The sequence below is a fragment of the Bos grunniens genome, chromosome 25, assembly GCF_055505025.1.
Source record: "Bos grunniens cultivar Pamir isolate PY7600 chromosome 25, Bosgru_T2T1.0, whole genome shotgun sequence".
NCBI classification, from domain to species: domain Eukaryota; kingdom Metazoa; phylum Chordata; class Mammalia; order Artiodactyla; family Bovidae; genus Bos; species Bos grunniens.
In genome coordinates, this window is record NC_141189.1 from 5,530,726 (window position 1) to 5,553,369 (window position 22,644).

General features: G+C 48.0%; 1 protein-coding gene across 9 annotated transcripts in view; it reads right to left on the reverse strand.

The window, feature by feature from the left end:
* Positions 1-22,644, reverse strand: part of SMURF1 (SMAD specific E3 ubiquitin protein ligase 1) — a 91,725-nt gene that overhangs the window by 6,442 nt on the left and 62,639 nt on the right. For all 9 annotated transcript variants that reach the window (XM_086373962.1, XM_086373965.1, XM_086373964.1 and 6 more), the window contains exons 2-15: positions 19,105-19,143; positions 17,874-17,982; positions 16,253-16,386; positions 16,039-16,104; positions 14,524-14,599; positions 12,847-13,088; positions 12,037-12,121; positions 10,255-10,401; positions 8,977-9,175; positions 7,482-7,585; positions 3,447-3,561; positions 2,113-2,291; positions 996-1,133; positions 192-312 (exon numbers count right to left, since the gene is read on the reverse strand). In XM_086373962.1, the coding sequence (XP_086230088.1) occupies positions 192-312; positions 996-1,133; positions 2,113-2,291; positions 3,447-3,561; positions 7,482-7,585; positions 8,977-9,175; positions 10,255-10,401; positions 12,037-12,121; positions 12,847-13,088; positions 14,524-14,599; positions 16,039-16,104; positions 16,253-16,386; positions 17,874-17,982; positions 19,105-19,143 (1,754 nt within the window). The remainder of the gene's footprint in view (positions 1-191; positions 313-995; positions 1,134-2,112; positions 2,292-3,446; positions 3,562-7,481; positions 7,586-8,976; positions 9,176-10,254; positions 10,402-12,036; positions 12,122-12,846; positions 13,089-14,523; positions 14,600-16,038; positions 16,105-16,252; positions 16,387-17,873; positions 17,983-19,104; positions 19,144-22,644) is intronic.

The window sequence follows — 22,644 nt, forward strand, 5'->3', positions numbered from 1 at the left end:
ATAGACACCAGGCCTCGTCAGCCCTGCTCGGGGCTCCCCGACACCCCTGTCCCCCCACCCTGTCCCTGCTCCTGCAGCCACAGCGACCCCCACGCCTGTGGGGACCATGCAGCCTCGCCCGCAGCCTGGCCAGGAGGCAGGGACCGCCCCGCACACAACAGCCCCTCGCACCCCAGCCCCGCACAGCCCACCTCCAGCTCCTTCTGGTCAAAAGGCTTCAATAAGTGTTGAGGGATGAGCTCGTTAAATCCCTTCTGAAGAGCCAGGAACTGGGCCTCGATTCCCCTCATGAACCTCCAATTTACATACAACCTGAGAAGGCAAGTCACACGTTGGAAGCAGCAGCACAGTTCTTTCCTCTGTTAGTCGGGGCTGACATCAGCTAAGCCCTACCCGCCCGGCCCGCCCGGCCCGCCGACAGGGAGGAACGCCCCCTGCTGGTTGGTGACCAGCCTAAGACTCAAGAGGAAAGGAAGTCAGCCCCTCCCTTAGATGTGCTGATTCTCTGCTTGAAATCGGTCAGATCTGACCTGACCTGTTAGGGATGCCACAGTTGAAAAAAAAAATGTTTGAAAATAAAATAAAGGACCCTGAGAACGACACCCCCACATGTGTCTGAATACCCCATGGAGTTGCTAGTCAGCTATTTGCCTTCAGAGCGGGGAGGACAGACCGGACGGAAGATGCCCTTAGACTGAGCTCAGGAAGCTTCCAGGCTCCTCCTCCTCGCTCTCCTGTGGTCATCACCATCACACCCAGAACCGAGTGCTCCCTTGCCAGTCCCCGCCTTGGTCTCTGGGGTCATGAATCCCCCTTTAACAGGTCAGCCCTCCACTCAGAGCTCCCACTGCTGACACCACTGCTTTCGGGAAGTCTCTACTGTGACTCTGGTCCAAGTATGGGAAGGGAGGCTCACGCAGCAGAGGAGCCTCGACCATCTCAACGTGCCCGCTGCCTGGCAACCCCCGCCCCAGGTGCCCCAGAACACTGCCTACCGGACATATTCCTTCTTATTCTCCTCTGTGACGGGGACGTTCCTGCCGTTGGGTTTCAGTTCGTGCTGAAGAATCCGCCCGAAAGCATTGTGCTCCACGCAGAACGTGTGATCGAGCACGGGGGTGATGTCATTCTCTCTGCGGGGGAGCACAGGCGGGGGTCAGGGTGGCCTCAAGAGGAGGGTGACGGGAGCGACGCTGCTGGGACCTCCGGAGACATGGCATCCAAGTCTCCGAGCAGACGAGAGGGAAGCGTGACGGGGAAACTGAGTCAAGGGGCAGCCACACCAAGAAGATATCACCGCCCTGCCTCCAGGCAGCCTTTCCAAGGCTTCAGTGCAGAGAAGCCCTTGAAAGTTAGGACTGGCTCCTTTGTCCGCCACATTTCTGGAAACACAGCTGGGGTGGTTCTCCACAGGATGCAGGCCTGACCCCCGCACCCCAGCCTTAGCAGCTAGGACATGTGGGAGGATGTGGACCTCCCATTCCTGTGAAATCAGCCCATTCACGAGGACCCCCGACATCCACGGTGACCATGTAGCTGTGCCTGTTGCTTTTAAGAGTTTTAGGATAATCTTAAAGGTGACTGAATATCAGGACTTTTTTGATATCTTCCTGGTCCCTCTAGGGGCTTCCCTGGTGGCTCAGCTGGTAAAGAATCCGCCTGCAATGCAGGAGACCTGGGTTCGATCCCTGGATTGGGAAGATCCCCTGGAGAAGGGAAAGGCTGCCCCATCCAGTATTCTGGCCTGGAGAATTCCATGGACTATACAGCCCATGGGGTCGCAAAGAGTCAGACACGACTGAGCGACTTTCACTTCACTTGGTCCCTCTAGAGACCAGGAGACACCTCAGAGTGTTAAAAAAAACAAAAAACCACCAGGCCTGGGGATTAACAGCCACAATCGTAACCTAATATTCAAGGAGACAGCAAAGGAAACTAGTCCATGAAGAGAAGCTGGTCAAACAGTATATGAGATAGTAAGTCAATTAAATATTTTCATCAGATCAGTTTTTATGATTCTGGTGGTTGGTTTCTCCAGTTTCACACCCATGGATCTGGTGCACCCTAAGACAGGTGACAGGTGAATTTTCAGTTCCCTGAGTCGGTACTTACAGAATCCACACTAGGCTCTTATGGAGTTCAGGGTCCACCGATTCCAAATCAGAAAGCTGGATGGGCTTCCCCAGTAGCTGCTTGTAGAAAGGCACCGTGAAACCCCCATTGATGTAGTGTCCGTGGAACACAGCCAGACCCATGATCCGACCCACGAAATGGAAGTAAGACAAGTGGTCCTGCAGGGGGCAGCAGAGAACACCAAGTGTTAGGAAGCTGACCGGCAGGGCGGACAGGTGTGTGTTTCTCCAGGTTCTCAGGAGACCCGTCCCACAGGAGGAAGCTGAATCAGTGACTCACAGGCTGCGCTCAGGACCCACCCGATCAAAGGTCACATAAGAGCACTACTCTGGAGAGGTCATCTGCATGACACTTCATGCGCCCTTGGTTCAAATACCTTCTCAAAACTGCTACTGAATTTGTGGGGCCCAGTGCAAAATGAAAATGCAGAACCCCTTATTCAGAAATGGAGAATTTCAACATGATGAAGGCAGAGCGTCAACCGCGAGCCGCCCCTTCTCAGCACAGGGCCTGGTGCTGGCACAGGCCAACTGGCACACCAGGAGGCCGCCGGCCTCTCCCAGCGCGCCTCGAACAAATAAAGGCGACAGGCAGCCCTTCTTCCTCTGCCATCCCTGCCCCAGCCCACAGGAAAGCAGAAGAGAGGAAAATCCAGAGAAGGGACTGAGCGGGGGACACATCCCCAAACCAGTGCTGTTGTGGTTTGCAACCAGGGAAGCCCCGTTTCTACTCTTAGGTTGGAATTACAACCAGAGAGTGCCCGCACTGGTGAAAGTCGCACTGGCTGCCCCTCAGAGCCGTGTGCGTGGTGCGGACCACAGGACGCGGCCCGCAGCAGAGCCCTCCGCTCGCCGCGGGCCACCCCTGGGCCACATGCTGCTCCTGTTTCCTCATTGCTATGACGAGCAGCTAAGAGTATCGGCACGCTGGTCAAAAAGGCCAGTTACATAAGGGAATACTCCAGTTCTGGCTGGGAGGAGGATGGACCTCGTACCCCGCTTCTCAGAATGATACTGTCAACAAATACAGCCATTGAGCCAGAGTTCCCTCCAATGGCAATAAAGTGCTTTGAGTCCACAAGCAGCTCAATTTCACTCTTGTTGTCCTTGAAACAACATACTCAGTGATCCCAGTCACTGAAGGTAAGGGGTGGAAACCACCCATCCTACCACCTGTCACTCTACCTTCCCAGTTTTATTTGCCACAGACTTTGAGTAGGTCTACAATGACTACACCAAGAATTGAGGTTGAAACTGGAAAGCCACTGAGATCCCCCAGCTGGGTCTCTGGCCTCCTTACTCATTGATACTTACCGGGTTGACTGAAGAGTCTGGGCTGATCTGCAGCATGTAAGTGTTGTCCGTGGAGTACTGGAAGAGCCCGTAGTAGGGGTTCAGCATCTCACGGCACAGTAAGTAGAGCCACTCCCTAGAGACCACAGCGACAAGACGACACGGTGAGACCCCCCGTTTGGGGTCTTCACCACAGGACTGACAGACTGCCCTCGGAAGCCAAACTGGTCAGGCTGCCTGCCTCAGAAAAGGTGACCGGGACAGGCTGGGCAAATAGGGGAGAAGGAAACAGCTGCTTCTAGCGGTTCCAGAAAAGCAAAACTTCAGTGACTCCGAAGTTGAGAACCATCTCTGGTTGTGGGAATCATCACCAGCTCCGAGGCACGGTGTCTGTCAGCCTGCCTGCACCCCACGAAGGTTTCTCTGCTACTTTGTAGAGAGAAAATCTCGTGACGAACGGACTTCCCTGGTGGTGCAATGGCTGAGAGTCCGCACTCCCGACGCAGGGGCCCAGGTTCGACCCCTGGTCAGGTAACTGTATCCCACAAGACCAAACTAAGAGTTCACACGCCACGATGGAAGATGAAAGACCCCGCGTGCAGAAACAAAGACCCACACAGCCAAATAAATGTTTTAACTTTTAAAAGCGCCAAGTTAAAACCAAACCAAAAAAGCACTCTAAACAGAAAACGTGACTCAACTGCCGTGGTCAGGTTTGGTAAGCCCAGTATGCAGTCTTATACAAACACTTGCGTAACCTTGTCTTCTTTCTACTCAAAACTTGAAATGGACGAATCTTATTAAGTTCTAAAATTCTTACTCTTTGAAATAGAAAACATTGAATTGAGAAAATATGGAAGGATAAGCACAAATGCAGATAATCTGTCGGAGAAGCTTGTGAAAAGACCCGCAAAATGATCACACCGACAAAGTGACATATCAAACTCCAAAAGGAAGGAACTGTCAGAGATAAGACGCCGGGTCTTAGGAAGCCTCTTTATTAGGAAGGCAGGATTTCCCAACTCTGGTGCTTTGTTCAGCCCCAAGTTTCAGAGTTTGGATTTACAAAGAATTATTTTCATAAACGCCAAGGACCTGCAACTGTCTAGACAGGAAGTGATTAAAATACAAGCAAACATTCCGACTGAGCTGTGGACAAGGTATAGAACATGAGAAAAGTTCTAGAAGTGGTCAAGGAAGAGCTATCCCCAGAGTCAGAAGAGAGAGAAAGGATAAAGGTTCAGAGCCGGAGGCAGGGGAGAGGAGCAGACATACACGCGTGTGTAACACACAGGTCACTGGCATCTTGGCCTTCCACAACAGGTATGGACCGTTCAGACATGGGGAAGACTCGAGAGCTGAAACAACGGGAAATGAGACTGGCAGCAGAAAAGCAGGGCTGCTCAGCTCTTTCCCCTGCAGCACCGTGTTCATCAAGGCAGCTACACGAGACTCACCTCCACCTGGAAGGTTTCACAACCATGGAAAACGGGAGAGGAAGCAAACTCCTTTCAAATCAAACTTCACCCAGCTGTTCACATGCTCGCCTAGGGACCAAAACCCCAGCTACGCACAGAACAATGTAAAGTGAAACCATTCAAAGATACTGGCTCTTGAGACATCCTGAGACTAGAAAGAAAAAGGCAGAGGAGAGAGAATGGAAGTAGTTTGATATGAATTTCGGACAAACATGAATGAGGAAACAGAAGAGTCTCCCTGAAGAGAGGGACAGAAAGCCTAAAGCCCTTGTCTTATTGGGAATGGGATTTATGTTTTCAGAGCAAACGTAAGTTACATTTGCCAGAAGAAAGATGCTTTCTAGAATCAATATGGAGAAGATCGAAGAAGAAACCTGGGACAATCTGGAAAGAAAAAGCACTTCTCGGGGAGAGGCAGTTGCAGTGTGAGCACGTGGTCAGGAAGGCCTGGGCTCAACCTGTATCCCAGACGGAGGGGCAGGAGGGGAGAGAGGCGGACGCGATGGGAAGCGGCTGGAGGAACGATTCTGTTCCCGGCCCCATTTACTTACTTACTTTTGGCGGCTGGAAAAGATCCCAACTTCACCCAGAGACGTAGTGAGACCCCCATATCACTTCTCAGAACCTAATTTTGCTGGTGCTGACTGCTGCAGGGCTGCCAATCTGCTTGTGTATTCTAAACTGTGAGGGTGGGAGGCTCTCCTGTCCCGTGACCCCCAAGATGGGACCACTGTCACACACGACTGCACATTAACGAGGCCCCTTGCAGCACCTACCACAGCTGAGGTTTGCAGTCGCTGGTGATTCTCTGACTCGTAACCCTGTCAGAGAGGGGACTCCTTCACAGGGGATGGGATGCTTCAGAACTGGGGTTCTGCCAGTGAATGACAGCAAGCCGAAAGAGGAGCAAGGAAGTGAGGAGGGGGTGGGAGGAACGAGCAGGATGGTGGATACGGGCAAGGAGGCCTTGAAGACAGGAGTGGGGGAGAAAAACAGGAAAAAGTACAGCATCTGTGGATGGTGGATGTTCCTGGATGGGGACAAAGAGCACAAAAGGGACTAACACCAGACTGTCATCAGACAGTGACCCTGGGTGCATGGAGACAGTACAGCAAATTCAAAGTTCTGATTGAAAACGGTTTTCTTTCTAGAAGTCTATAAGAAGCCAAGCTATCAAAGTGAAGATTATAAGACATTTTCAGACCTAAGATCTTGGAAAATTAACCCCACACACGCCCTTTCTAAGAAGGCTACTTGAGGATATACTCCAGTAACACGAGGGAGTAAGCCAAGGAATAAGTAGCCATGGGACCCACACAACAATGGCTGCAACCCAAGAAAGCAGTGATGTCCCACGAAGACAGCGGTGCAGAAGGTCTACAGAAACCGCGTCAGGGGACAGGGCCTCCACAAGAGAGGATGGGAGGGGAAATTGGCCAAAGGTGATATTTAATGGAGCAACAAAGACAAGACCTGGTTTAAAAGAAGAAGAAGAAGAAATTCTTAGAAAAATTAAAATTTGTTCAAAAGGATAAAATAAATGATAGAATACCACTTAATCCCTCTGAATGGTACTTACACTGTCATAATAACATAAAACAGTGTGCTGACTTTCAACTCACAAATAATACATGAGCACAGGAGACTGGCTTAATTTTGGTTACAGAACAAAATGTAAATCTTTGGCCTTGACACTATTAAAGTTATACTACAGATAATGGAATGTAAGAGGTAAGAAGTGGAAGGAAGGGAAAGTCAGGAGCATTAATATCCTTCTCTTATGAAAAAGGCCAAGAGACAGTGTCTCTAGTGGACAACAAAAAAATAAAGGCGGAAACACATCACATACAGTTACAAAGAATGAGAGAAGAACTAGGAATACTGATATTATGGAACTGGGAGAATGACATTTCATCCTCACCACAACCATGACCTAGTCTGTGTGCCTACCAACGTACATCACAGGATCAGTAGCTGATAAACGAACTCGCTCAAGTTCATGGTCTAGGTGACTGGTTCTATTAAAAGAAACAGTTAAAAGAGCCAAAGAACTGTTGTCTCAAAGGTGAACAGAAGGAAGATAGGACACATAACGTAATCATGAAAAACTATTACCTTTAAAATCATCTGCATGAGTTATTTTGACCCAAACCTCGCTTTAACCCCTCGACACAAAGGCAATGCACATGCCTTCCTCCCAGCCCTGAAGGTCCTCTTAGGACAAAAGCCAGGCTGTCCCCACATTAACTTCCGGTTCAGAAGTTCCTGAACTGGAAGTTCAGGGAGTGTACTGTCTTCCCAGGCCAGATGGCGAAGGGAGTAAGGTTAAAAGTTTAATTCAAACTTTGTAAGAAGTGAAGCGATGTTTGGGTCAAGAGCTGGGTCTCGATGGGTCATGGCGAGATGCTAGCAAGCACATGCTTTTAGGAATTCTTTTCCTAAGAATGCTCTGATGGCAAGACCTGAGTTCTGACTGCCCCAAGATCAGCACCAGGAAGGGGCAGAGGGCCGCTCAGCAAACATATGCTCACAGGTGCGCCGACATCCATGCAGAAGCGGGGACACACGAGCCTCTCACCTCGCCACCCCTCCATAGTCCAAGCCTTCTTCTCCTCGGAATTTCACCATGAGTCGCTTTTTCAAGTCTTTCGGTCGCATCTTCATTATCTGGCGATAAGACTCCTGCACATCAAAATTACAGTTTCAGAGAGAAGAACTTGTCTTATTTTTAAAGTTATAACATGATGAAAGGTTATTTATAATGGAGCCTGACTATAAATAAGATCCGAGGTTATTTTTAAGAACTGCAATCTGAGTCCTGTCTGGTTCCTGTTCAGGATGGTACTTTGGGCTCTGGCTCACTGCTCCTCCTTCACCTTTCTCCCACCATCACTCCCTCAGAAACAACAAAGCTCACGGCAGCTGACACTGTACCCAAGGATACACACATGTACCCTCAGCACAATCACGACTTAAGGATTAAACGTCCTCTCTAGGGTTGATTTTCTCCACACAAATGAATTCCAGTGTGTCCTATAAGTTTATATGCTTTAGCCAAATGAAGACCTCATAAGAGAGTAAAATAATAAGAGCGAAATAGTAAAAGAATCCTGAGCCTGGTTTTACATCTGAAGTCAAAAATCACATTTTCCCACTGAATCAAAAAGCCAAGGAGGCTTTCAGTGGAACATAAAGCAGCTCATCAGACACAGGAAACATGTGGTCAGCCTAACAGGGCCTCAGAGTCAGCCTCTGGAGTGGAACCAGCTCAGTGTCTGTGGGTATTTTCAGTGAAAAGGCACTTAAGAACGTTTTCTTGCTTTAAATTTAACGGGATTCAAAAGCGACCATCCCCAAGAGGCGAGAGGATGTTGAAAAGATCTGGCAGCAGCATGTCCACAATTCAGCTTCCCCGTTCTGACAGCCGTTTAAGACGCTCAGTGGGCAAAACCGGGCATTTGAGCGGCTCCAGTTGTGCGGCCCCGGGCACTTTGGGGAAGGCGCTGAGCGGCCCCCCGGCTGCTGTGGGCTGGGAGAGCCTGCGCCTCAGCAAGGCTTCCACAGAGACCCATACATGGCTGAGACTCTACCAACGATGGTGGTCCCGAGAAAAGGGCCCTGCCTGCCAGAGGTCCCCTATTTGGGGAGCCCGATGCCGCAGGGCAGCTGGACAGAGGGCAGCACGCCACCCAGAGCCAGTAGGGAGAGGGAGGTCACTGGCTCCTCCAGGGAGACAGTGCCATACAGGGAGATGGTGGGCCAGGCCCCGCACGGGGATGCTTGGTTCTGAGGATGCCATGCCAACGGCAGGAAATACCATCCGTACAACGCAGGTGCAGGATTTACAGTACCACTTTGTACTGGTTCTGTACAGATCGCTAGATCTTCACTCAGAAGTCATCGATTTTTAAACCTAGACCACAGGAGGAAATACTGATCCCTCTCTTGCCTGGGGCTTCAGCCCTGATAAACCCCTACATTTCACCCCCAACACACCAGAGAGAAAGCAGAACTCACTGTCCACTGAGGGGGGAAAGAGTCCACCAGACGGCCAGCTGCCCCGAACCCCATACCTCAAATATCTCCTCTCTGGACACCTCGATGCGGCAGTGGCCAGCCTGGGGCTGCTGCAAGGAGAGCTCGTGTCTGAGGACCTTCAGTTTCTGGACCAGATCTCTCTCGTACCTCTGGGCGGGCAGCTCCTCGTCCTCCACAGAGCCCTCGCTGGGTGGCGGTGGTGGCTGGCTGGGCTCCTTCAGTTGGCACTGGTGACTTGAGGAGAACAGAAGCGCTGAGGTCACCCCAAGGGCCAGCCAGCCAGTGTCCCCCCAACACATACCAAGGGACCAAGAAGAGAGGTCAGGACACCCACTTCCGGTCAAGAGTGCTTCCCCGGTGACACAACTCTGTACGCAGATTCGTGAAAACCAGGGTGGCCACCCTCAGAACAGCCTTTTCATCAGATGTTACCGGAAACCCCAAATGAACTTCCTGGCCAACCCAACAGGTGTCCAGGATATAACAGAGGAGACCCCCCATCTCCGCCTCTCATACATCATCACTGCCATGATAAACACAGAAACTTCTAGCACTCATCGGCAACTAGTGCCGACGCGCGCTCAGCGGGGCCTCGGGGCCGAGAATCACACGGAGGTGACCGGAACACTGAAAGCAGACGGCAGTGGAGGCGGTGACGCGCACAAGGCAAACAAGGGAATGTGGCAGGCGCCGCTCCTCCTCCTCTCACCCGGGGGCCTCCATCTCCTCACTGGAGGCGCAAGTCCAGGGACAGAGGAGGCCCAGGACCAGCTACCTGCTCTGCTCCAGTTTTGCTGACTTACGTCAGCTCTCAGTGACAAGCACCCCCGGGCTCTCATGTCTGAGGACACACGTCCCTTATCCTGGGACGTGGAGTGTGGGATCCAAGGTCATCCCCAGACCCAAGTCCCCCGGGAATGACGGTCTGGGAAGCCAAATGGCGCTCTGGACCAGCCCTTCCCTGCAGTGGTGAGCAGACCCCAAGGAAAACCTCACTCTGCTGCTTCCCACTCTGAGACCACCCGTCTTATCAGATATGCGTGTGGAAGCTCCGAGAATGAAGCTGCGCCAGTTCGGGGGTTTGATTTAGGCTGCAACTCAGTTACAGGCTGGCTGTGACACAGGCCTTCAGGACTGCACCCAGCTGGCTTGAGAGTTTAAAACACATGACTGTCCACTCAGTAATTATCATATTTTGCTCACACTTATTCTCTGCTAACCAACAATGCAGTCGACAGATGAAGGGAAATATCGGTAGAAAACATGGCACTGTAACGGTAAAGAGGCCAGCAAAGAGCTGGTGAGTGTCTTACGTCATGATGTGGTGTAACCGTGGGTCTGTAAACTGGGTTGTTCGGTTATTATGATCTACAAAATATATCCTCCCGGAAACCGTGCTGCGGACTTCCCAACCGGGCGGCAGTGGTCCAAGTTCATCGCAGTTCACGCTGTTAAGGTCTCTACCAGAAAGGAAGACACACAGCGGTTTGTCCATCTGAGCGTGGAGGCCTGAGACCAAAACTTCAGTGAGAAAAGCAGGGGCGCCCCCTTATCCAGGGCCTACGCAGGCCAACCAAGGTGCTGCTTACACCAAACACCCGCCGAGGCCCGGCCTCTGGTGCAGGCGGCAGCAAAACCCCAGGATAAAACGGCAACGCTCAGAGCCTGCGGTCGTGACAGGGCACGGTCTGCCTGGGAGACCATTCCTCCCACCAAAGAGGACCGAAACATTGCATCCAGGAGATGCAATGCAGAACCTCGATCGAGCTTTTGGCCAGCCCAATAGTGGGGGGGACCTGAATGCTGCCAGAAGGCCTCTCTGGGTTCACAAGTTAACGAGATGCTCAAGGTCAGAAGGGTCTCTCCGTGGGAAAGCTCCCAGAAAACACGTTTTCTCCAGCAGACGAGTATAGGAACATGCACTGGAAATCTTTCCATTCTAGAGAGCTGCGCCAGGATGAGGCCGTCTCAGTTTTGAGTCACTTTTGTTAATAAGCAAGTAGCTCTAAGTCTAACCTCGTGATTAATTATTTCAACCCAATCCACAGTCACCTGGGAGCAAGCATTACTGACCAAGATGCTTTTCTAATGAGCACAAAAGCCTGACCTTCCTTCCCGAGAGTACCAAGGAGATAGTTCATTCATTTGCAGGTAATACTTCCATTCTAATTATAGACACTGAATTGTAAGTTCAACATAGATTTGGAAAATCAAAGGCAAGAAGCTTGTTCTCAGATGAAACAAATTATGAATAAAAAGGAAATGAGCATTACTAAAATGTTATTAAGTAGTAATGCTATTCTGAAACCAAAAAAAATTTTCTAAGAAAAAAAAAAAAAGAAAGCAGAACAAAGAGAAAAAAGAAACTTAACTCCATTACAGGTAGGGGAGGGGCAGGGATCTCTCTGACCTGGGCTCAGATGTATGGCCTTGTAGAAGGAATTCGTATAGAAAAGCTCCATCTCCCCCAGGAGTGGTCCCCCAGGGACTGAGGCAATAGGGATGGTAAAGTAGAAGAGAGAAAGGGTGACGGAGCCTTTGTGTTTCCTGTTTCACTTTTTATTACGGAGAATTTTAAGCATATAAAAAAAGAGAGACCATAGTGAATAACCAGCTTCAACCATTACCAGCCCATCACCAACCTGCTTCCAGGGCTCCCCATTCACTCCCCCACTCCAATTATTTAAAGCATCAGGTCAAATATCAGATCATTTTATTCAGCAATACTTTTAGTTTAAAATGAGAGCAACCACATCTTGAAGATTTTTCGAGGAAGTGCATTTGATTTCATCTAAGGGTGAGGGTCTTTTCCAGTTATGGAACCTGATTTCAAGACCCAGGATCGCTCTCTAAACTTTAGTCTAAAGGACCCAATTGTGCCACAGCAGCTGCTGACCAGCTGGGGGAGGGGGGAGCAGAGCTGGGACTACAGCCCCCCCCCCCCCCGCCCCCGTCCCGAGAGTCTGAGTCAGGACCTCAGACAGCCCACCCTCTAAGCCTACATCTCCATACCCTAAGGGCTGTATCACCCACAGCCAGGGGGTCCAGGCACTGCTGGAACGCAGCCTTGCCGGTGAGCCACTCAGGAAACCTACCTGGGTATCCTGGGGTCGTGCCACGTGCTGACTCCCGTCTGCGTGTGCAGGAAGTACACCTGGCCCTGTACCGTGGTTCTCTGCTCTGCACGACACAGTGGGGACATGGTCAGTGACACTCGGTCCAAGGGGTCAGGCCTGTGAGCTCGGAGGCCCCGCTTCCTTCCCACAGTCTCTCAAAGGACCGAGAGAGGGTGTGAAGGGCAGGAGTGAACTCGGGCCTGGCTTGCTGGGGTCAGCATGTGGACAGATCTTACTTCTCCTGTTCCCACCTGGAGAGGCGGCCACACCCCTCGACCTGCCACCTTGGGACTCATCCTGCCTCCACCCCTGTCCCCTGCAACAACTCATACTTCCGGTCTCATCTGCCCCATCTATGTGGATCCTCCAACATGGATCTACGTGAGTCCTCCTTCATTTAGGCGCTTCCTCTGTGGTTGTCAAAAGATTCTGTTTTACGTTTCCTGATAGTAGTACATCTTATCACTCCTACCCAAGGCCGTCCTTCCCACGTTCAAATCCCAGGGCGCTGCAAAGAGCCTCATCCAGACCCCCGCCCTGCTCCTCTTGGCTCTCTTTGACATTTGTTTGCCTACATTCTTCACACAATTGCTGTCCTAGAAGCTTGGAGCAAGGGCGGATACATTAAGGAGGAGCAGGATTTGTCAACCATCACACTGACACAACCGCCATGGGGCAGAGCTCTGCAAACATCAGCGGCTCTGGCAGGTACGTGTTACCAGAAAAGGTCTGAAACCGGAGAGGGACACGTGGCCAACCGCACTTGGAATGGCGGGTACGCGCCCTCACCGTAGCCTTCGGGCAGCTCCGGGGACTGGTGGCCGTGAGGTCGGTTCTGTGGCGTCTGGAGCGACCCTCGCACCTCAGGGTTTCGCAGTCGCTGGGCCTGAAGTCTTTGGTCTTGACTCGGGGATTCCACAAACCTGCAGTTGCCCCCGCCAGCAGCGGCCCCGGGGCCATCCGTGTACGGGGCTGGCTCCTCCATGAAGCAGCTGAGGGGCCTTCCAGGCCCGGAGTCTTCATACACGGTTCTGGAAAGGGGGAGGATACAGCTCACGTGACAACACCCGCCAAAGACAGGGACGCACCCCAGTTCACGCCACGCTCTCACACCCGTCTATTCTGCTTCTCTTAGACAATACAGAATGTCCCCCGGACTTAGTTTCATCAAATTCGTCCTGTCCTTTTTCACTGGGAAGCCAAACTTGTTCACAAGGAATCAATGGCCTAAGGAAGCCACATGTTAAGTGCCACTGAGGCCAAGGTAGGATTTCAAACTTGGGGATAGCTGAATGGTCGGAAAACACCAACCTTGAACTATAAGAAGTTCAGAAAAGGAGGTTTCAATTTTCTTGACTTGGAATCAAACATTCCATTTGCCTTGTCATTTTATAATAGAACTCCTGGTTACATCAAATATTGCAATGACTTTAAAAGTGACATTTAACATAAATCCTCATCCCCTAAACAACTGGGAAGACAATTTACCTTAAAGGCTATTTTCCCTTTTAAGCAAGTACTTTTGAAAAACGTTTTACGCTGGAAAATTCCTGAGAAACACAAAGGGAGGGACCAGCTCGGTGAACGCCCTGGACTCTTCACCCACCGCCGATACCATCCCGTGGCCACGTGGCCAGCTCTCCCCCCTCCACTGGATTATTCAGAAAACAATCCCCACATTTTACCATCTCATCCTTAGATATTTCGGCACATATCTCTGAAAGATGGGCCTTTTACCATTAGCATGATCCCCAAAATGGGTCATCATAATGCCAGTCAGTATTCAAATTTCGCCAGTCCACTATCGCATTAATCAGGATCCAAAAAGATCCACACACGGCATCTAGTAGGTGGGCCTCTTAAATCCTGTTGATTAAATTTATGGGTTCTCTTCCTTCCTTTTTATTCCCTTATTCTCCTTGCAGTGTATTTGCTGGACACTGGCTTAGGTCTGCTATACTCTACAGGGAGCCCCACTTCTGGATGGGATTTGTTATAGTCCCCTGGGGCTGGGCAGCCCATTCCCATCCCTGGAACCTCCAAGATCTATGTTCACGTCAGGTTCTCTTTCCTGATGGTGTCAACAACTATTAATGGCATTAAGAGTTAATTCATTGGGGATCGAAAAATCATGATAGTGACCAACGAGAGCTCTTGATGGTTTGGGGGGTTTGGTTTTTTATAACTTCTTTCTTTCTGTATCGTCATGAACTCCACGGACTGGTTTGATGTGTTGCAGTTATCATTCTTGACCAACGCTCTCAGGCCAGTGGGAACCTCTGTAAACTGGACCCTGAGTCTTTGGGGCATGACCCTACTAGTCTTGACAGCTTCCTTTACAGACAAGGAAACTGGATCGTAGTTGTATCCCCAAGTCCCTCCCTGCACCTCAGATATGCAACGCAGTGAAAAGGTGTGCGGGGTGCTCTCCCGCAGTGCGAGCGCCAGCAGCCTGGGGGTACGCACCCTTCGCTCTCCAGCAGGCCTCTGCAGTCCACCACAGAGCCGCCAGTGCCGATCCTGTCTCGTGTCTGTAAACTGACTGAAAAGAAAAGGACATCTTGCATTAAAATCCAGGGATATTTTATACAACTGCAATATAGTGAGCCACTACAAATGTATAATTTATATACGATATTATTTTTAAAGTGAGGTGTCTGTCTCTGCACTCACATGACACATGCCTGTGCTTTCAAGTATGAGACATTTCACACAGTGGCTCCACACCACTGCACACCACTCGGACCCCTCCTTGTGAACGTGGAACAGGAGGAGGTGCTGTGTGTGCCACGCTTTCCATAAAAATAACACAATGTTCACTTTTTCCAAGTTATCTTGTTTTTTAAAGATTCTGACTTATGCTGGATGAGGACACAGAGAGTACTGTCTATTTGCACAGTCTAGACGCATCTGTGTATCTACTCTCCATCCCCAATACAACCAACAAAGACACGGATGAAGTTGCTTCCAGGTACTGGTTTTGCCCCGCATGTCTCTCCACAAAGAAGAGAAGACATCACAAACAGGCAGTGAGTGAGAACTCTGTCATCAGGAGAGTTTGCAGGATGGATTCTCACTGTTCATTTATCCTGGGTCAGATCTACATAGCCGACTCACTGGAAAAGACTCTGATGCTGGGAAAGATTGAGGACAAGAGGAGAAGGGGGCAACAGAGGATGAGATGGTTGGATGGCATCACCGACCTAATGGACATGAGTTTGAGCAAACTCTGGAAGATAGTGAAGGACAAGGAAGCCTGGCGTGCTGTAGTCCTTGACATCGCAAAGAGTCAGACACAACTCAGCAACTGAACAACAAGTTCTACACAAGACAAGACCTAAAAGATTTGGGGTCATAAGTCATTCTGTGTGCTACTGAAATACTATGGGGTTTTTTTGGATTCCCTGCAATGCAGGGTCAATATCTGAGTTACTCTGAAATGCTAATAAGAATGGGGTGGGATAACAGGAGGAACTGCTTAACCGACAAATTAACTTCCAGCAGAATATGTCTAGTCAACACTTCGTAACATTAGCATGTTTCATTTCTTCATTTTAAGTCAATCTTCTGTAAAACCATAGGACACGGAAGTCTTCAGAAACCCCACTGCCATCTACATGCGTAATGGCCTTCCCGTGGAGCTGTCTCAGCTCATGCACGCGTGGCCACTGTGTTTACCATCTGCGCTTGGGTAACGGGACAAGTGTGAGGACTCAAATTACATCCAAAATTACAACCCTACATCTCTGTGTACCTCAGTCACTTTAACTCCACCTTGAACGACTAAATGAAGGGAACCGGATAAAGTAACAAAAACCACACAAGATGAAACTTCTTAGTACTGGAGAGATGGCCCCCAAATGTGGCTTGTCCTTCACGTACGTCACCATGGGTCAGTGGCTTTGTGTGTTTTCTCAGTGATGAAGAGCTGGATGTTAAGTTCTGTAAAAGTTATCTCTTTAGAGATGAGAAAGTTCTTACCCACTATTTGGCCACGAACTGCATCAGTATCTGAGGGGTTTAGTTTGCACAGATCCAAACGCTGGTCTGCAAACAAACAATTCAAAACTTAACCTGGGGAATGTTAACTAGGGAGGAGGGCAGGAATTCTGTATTCAAAAATGGTAATAAACAGAATGATGGCTCGTAAGCCTTCCTCGGTGCATTGAGAGGCAGAAAAGCGTCGGGTTCTTACAGCCAGTATCTTTTAATCTGCTGATGGCGTTGGACAGCAGCCGCACACACCCCAGGAAGCCGGCTCCCTGCTTCTTGTGAATCTTCTTGTGGTTCCACACGCTGATGGTTATAGAATCCGTTTTTCCAACATATCTGAAACCAAAGTGCAAATTCATCTTTAATTGCATTTCTATATTACAATGGCCCATCGAGATTCTATTTGACAGACTTGTTAGTCCAGAAGAATTCTCTGAAAATAATGTTGGCTCTAGATCCACAAGTACAGGCACTCGATGAATATGTCACTAACTTCAATGGGTGGCAAAAGGGCTACAGCTGATTATGTGAGAAGCACATGGAGATAACTACATGCTGATGATAATCTTATAACAGGGATTTACTAGATTTTAATAGTTTCAAAGATAATGGCAGGATTCATAAGCTCCCACCAATTAGGCTTTGTAGAGAATAACCAGTCTGCAACAAAGGACTCCTTACAAACCCTCCATCCACCCAAAGCACACGAAAGAGCAGAGCTCGGACAGGAGACCCCCTTCTTCTCAGGGCAGGTCAGCCATGACGGGGCTTCCAGGACTTGGACTGACAACCGCTTTCCAGACCACCTCCAGAGCCACAGTGTAATTGAAAATGGGCCTCAGGATCCAGCTACTAAAAACCCCCTCAAACCAGCACGATCTGTGGTGTGGTAGTAAAAGAAAGCAGTACTCACTCAGCGTTACCTGACAAAATTTCCTAGCAAGGACGTGAAAACAGAGGTGAATATGAAATAGTGGTTTTCAAAGGGCAATCCCCACATGGATATAAGAAGTTGTCGGATGGTGTGTGGGCTCATATACATTCACTCATACCAAACTTTATTTGCTCTTGCAAAAAATGTGTGTGTGTTAGTTGCTCAGTTGTGTCCGACTTTTTGTGACCCCATGGACTGTAGTCAGCCATACTCCTCTGCCCATGGAATTCTTCAGGCAAGAATACTGGAGTGGGTAGCCATTCCCTTCTCCAGAGAATGTTCCTGACCCAGGGATCAAACCTGGGTCTCCCGCATTGCAGGCAGTTCTTTACTATCTAAGCAAAATTTTTAAAATCAGCATATATATATGTGTGTGTATAAGATATTTGTATAATATGTGGAGAAGGAAACCCACTCCAGTATTGTTGCCTAGGAAATCCCATGGACAGAGGAGCCTGGCAGGCTACATCCATGGAGTCGCCAAAGAGTCAGACATGACTTGGCGACTGAACAACAAAAACAACATAATAAATATGTATAATAATACATTTCAAATAATGCGTTTTACAACTATGCTCATGGTTTTGCTCAAAAAACAGTAGCATATAGAGGACCTGAACCATAGCCCCTTTTTCCTGTTAGGGAGGGCCAGGAGACTCAATGTTTGAAGATCACAGTTACAGAAGCAAACCATAAAAAAAATGTATGAAAACGTCAAATGCAAGAACTTCCAAGTATATGAATTCTAAAAGTAGGCACTGTGTCTTTGGCCATCCATGTTTGTTACCAGAAAGAAGTTGGTAATCCCTTTTTTAAACAAATGCTTCTCTTACAAGCTAGACACCTACTCTCCCTCATTCCCGAGTGCCTTGTGGGGCATCCGACTCACAGATCGTAGTGCTGGTTCCACTTTGGGTCCAGTGTGTTCTTCACCGTGTCCGTTGAGTGGCACTGCCCAGATCCGTCCACAACAATCTTTGCAAAAGGGTCAGGGAGCCCTGGAGGAGAGGGGACAGCCACACTGGATGAGATGACAGATCTACCAGTGCGACACAGAACATGGTCCCGCAGGTAAAGGGCGCTTCAAGATCACCTAACTATCCTGGTATATTTCATTCTCAAATTTAAGGTTAGTTTCGATCAGCAAAGTAAGTTATTTCCATTAAGCTTTCTAAGAAAACCCACCCAGAATGACACCTCCTCAGTTTTTTAGACACTAGAAATGAAACTCTGAAAACAGGCTTAAATTCGGATTTCCATTTCTGGAGATCACTACCAGTTGAATGGAGGAAACAGTGTCTACAAATAAATGTATTTGTACTTCCTAAAAAATAACACCTAGACATTGTGTTTGCTGGTCTTTGTCTATTTTATCTCTGGATGCAGCATTCACCACATTTTCATTAGGTAGGTTCTTAAATGCTGGAGTGTGAATCAGACAGGTTTATAAGATCAAAGAGGTGGCCGGGTCTGAGAGACAGACCTGGATGGGATCCATCCCTCTGCACCTTCTTAGCTCCTTGAATAAAGCCCATGAACCTCTCAGTTTCTTCACCTGAGAGTGTGAATACTACCACTTAGGAACCAAGAAGCATTCTGGTGAGGATCAGAAAGAGTGTGAAAATTTTCCTGCTGCGGGCACCTACTTTATAGTAGGTGAGCTCCTTAAGCGATTCCTTTCATAAGAAAATGACTCTCCATTTATTATTTTTATTTTTACAATTCCTTTCATTACAAGACTTTTCAAGTGTGATTGAATTTATCAAATTTGACTATTAGTTTTACTGAAACTCAGACGCTTTATAGAAAAATGTCTCATCTGTATTTGAGAACACTTCAGCAGAAAGCGATACATTAATGGATGGAAAGGCAGAGAAAATGGGGTGTGGCCAGAATAGGGAACGAGAGAGAGCTTTTCCTGCTTGAGTTATAAATTTTGTGCCTGGGAGCTAAGCAGCCTCTGTGACGTAGTCAACTGGGAAATGAAGTTTGTCAAACCGTGGGTTTCTAGTCTTTTCTTTTAGGAGAATACACCCAGTGTTTTTTGAAAAAGTTTTAAATTTCAGAAATATGTGAAGAATATTAATAGTGTAAGAGAGCAAAAATGGGTGTTTACTTACTGAAGAAGTCTTTCTTTGCAAGGTTCTTGGCACATAATACTAAAAACAAACAAACAAAAAAGGCAAGGGTTAGCATTTATGGACAAGATTTTCACCATAGTTAGTCGCTATGGACAGAACTGTACCCCACCCAAAATCCATATGTTGAAGGTCCAGGCCCTGATGTGAAGGTATCTACAGGTGGTGCCCTTGGGAAGTGCTTGGGGTTAGCCGAGGTCACGGGGGTGGGGCTGGCATGATGGGGGGTCCGTGCCTTTATAAAGAAGGGCCCACAGCACATGCCCTCACTCGGCTCTCCATGTGAAGATGCACGAGGTGGCCGTCTACAAGCCAGCAAGAGGGCCTTCGCCCAGAACCAAATCTCCCCCCTCCTCATCTTAGGCTTTTCCAGCCTCCTATGGGAGATAAATGTTTGCTGTGTAAGCCGCCAGCCGATGGGATTTTGCTACAGGCCCAAACTGGCTGAGGCGCTAGCCTATATTTGCAGTGGGGCGGGGGGAGGGAACCTCAAAATTATCTTTGCCATTGATTGTATTTCAAATTAAGTGTTACATTAAACAAAAAACTGACAGTAACTAGGAAGTGTTTTCTCCTTCAGTTAGAAATCAACTGTAACAAATGCAAAATGGTTTAAACTTAAAAATTTTTCTTAAACATACATGGGTGAATTTATCAATGTGTTCTTGAAACTGCCAGGATCACATTAACACCAGCTGAAATGAAGACCTACAGTCTGTCTCTTCAGAGCACCTGCTCCTAAGAGGAGCCATGCATCTTTGATATTTGACTAAATAACACAATTTTATGAACGTAAGCTCTGGTATGTTGGAGAACAGAACAGGAGAGTGACAGAAAATACGGGGCCATCATCAAATGTGAAAAACAAATGATAAAATGCATGCTAAGAATGTGGCACAATGTTGGTATATAGAAAGAACGCAATAAATGCCATTGTTACAATTTTATTAATGAGGTGGGTAAGAAATTTTGTCACTAGATCCATTCCATGATTAAAGCTATTATATGAAGGGAAAATACACAATATATTATACCACCTTACCTGCCTCCTGAGAAACCTGTATGCAGATCAAGAAGCAACAGTTAGAACCTGACAGGGAACAACAGACTAGTTCCAAATTGGGAAGGAGTACATCAAGGTACTCCTTGATATGTGATAGTACATACTGTCACCCTGCTTACTTAACTTATACGCAGAGTACATCATGCGAAATGCCGGGCTGGATGAAGCACAAGCCAGAATCAAGACTGCCAGGAGAAATCTCAATAATCTCAGATATGCAGATGACACCACACTTATGGCAGAAAGTGAAGAAGGACTAAAGAGCCTCTTGATGAAGGTCAAAGAGGAAAGTGAAAAAGTTGGCTTAAAACTCAACATTCAAAAAACAAAGATCATGGCATCCGGTCCCATCACTTCATGGGAAATAGATGGGGAAACAGTGGAAACAGTGTCAGACTTTATTTTTCTAGGCTCCAAAATCACTGCAGACGGTGACTGCAGCCACGAAATTAAAAGACACTTGCTCCTTGGAGGAAAAGCTATGACTAACCCAGACAGCATATTAAAAAGCAGAGACATTACTTTGCCGACAAAGTAGCTTTGTCTAGTCAAAGCTGTGGTTTTTCCAGTAGTCATGTATGGATGTGAGAGCTGGACTATAAAGAAGGCAGAGAGCCAAAGAATTGATGCTTTTGAGCTGTGGTGCTGGAAAAGACTCCTGAGAGTCCCTTGGGCAGCAAGGAGATCAAACCAGTCAATCCTAAAGGAAATCAGTCCTGAATATTCATTGGAGGGACTGATGCTGAAGTTGAAACTCCAATACTTTGGCCACCTGATGCGTAGAGCCAACTCATTAGAAAAGACCCTGATGCTGGGAAAGATTGAGGGCAAGAGAAGAAGGGGACGACAGAGGATGAGATGGTTGGATGGCATCACTGCCTCAATGCACATGAGTTTGAGCAAGCTCCGGGAGTTGGTGATGGACAGGGAGGCCTGGTGTGCTGCAGTCCTCGGGGTCACAAAGAGTCGACACGACTGAGCAAAGGAACAACAACAACAGTTACGTGTACAGCTGGTAAGACATTTTGCCACCAGATCCATTACGTGATTAAACTATGACATGAAGGGAAAATACACCAATGTGTTATGCATACATAGCATCCCAATTTTTAAGAATACAGTGTATCACTGTGACCTTATTTGACAAAAACATACAGAGGAACCTGTCAGGCTACAGTCCACAGGGTCGCAAAGAGTCGGACGCAACTGGAGTGACTGAGCACACAAGATCACTGCTAAGGCAATGTACAGGTCGTAGGTTTAGCAACTGTTTCAACTCCAGGAAATCCATAATATACTGTTCTGCAAACTTTTAGTATATTTTATATAACAACTTTATCAAGATAAAATTCCTATACAGTTCATCCAAGCGAAGTGTATAATTTATTGGTTTTTAATATACTCACTGAGCTGTATAACCATCAGCACATCAATTTAGAACATTTTCATCATCGCATAAAAGAAATCCTGCACCTATTAGCAGTCACTCATTATTAACCGCAAACCCCACCAGTCACGGCCACCACTAATCTACTTTACGTCTCTGGATGTGCCTAGAATGGACAGTTCACATAAATGGAATCATAGAATATGTGGTATTTCATGACTGGCTTCTTAACATTTTTTTTTTTTACTTTTTTAATTGAAGGATAATTGCTTTACAGTATTGTATTAGTTTCTGCCATACATCAACATGATTCAGCCACAGGTACACATATGTCCCCTCCCTGGTGAACCTCCCTCCCACCCCTCTAGGCTGAGCTCCCTGAGTCACACATCAAATCCCCACTGGCCATCTGTTTTACACACGGTAACGTGTATGTCTCCATGCTACTCTCTCCAGGCGGCCCACCCTCTCCTTCCCACTGTGCCCACAGGTCTGTTCTCTCGGTCTGCGTCTTTTCCTGTGCCTACTGGGATGGCCGATTGCTATCTGTCCTGCACCTATTGATAATGCTGCTTTACATGAATTGACTTCCAGTGTGAAACCAACCCTGCATTCTGAGCTGAAGGCCACCTGGTCATGGCGCCTAACGGAACCTTTTCATGTGTGCTGTGAGCCAGCCAGGCCAGGGCTTTTCTTTGTAGAAAGTGTTTCCAGTCCCTAATCCATAATCTCTTCACAAGTCTAGTCACATTTTTCACTTCTCAAATCGGCCTTGGTAGTTGGTGTCTTTCTAGAAATTTGTCTATTTCACTTAAGTTACCGATTTATTGGCATACAGTTACATTTCCTCTTCAGTATAATCTTTACACCCTTCCTTTCAACGGAGATACATACACACACAGACACACACACACACACACACAAACTCTTCAGTCTTTTTTGTGGCTGGACCATAATTTATTACAGCTCTGGTTAGTGCTTCATTTCTTGTTTCTCTACTTTAAAAGTAAGGACTAAGTACTTACAAAAAATGAAAACTTGCAAATGTGTAAATAGGAAATGCATGCCTCCA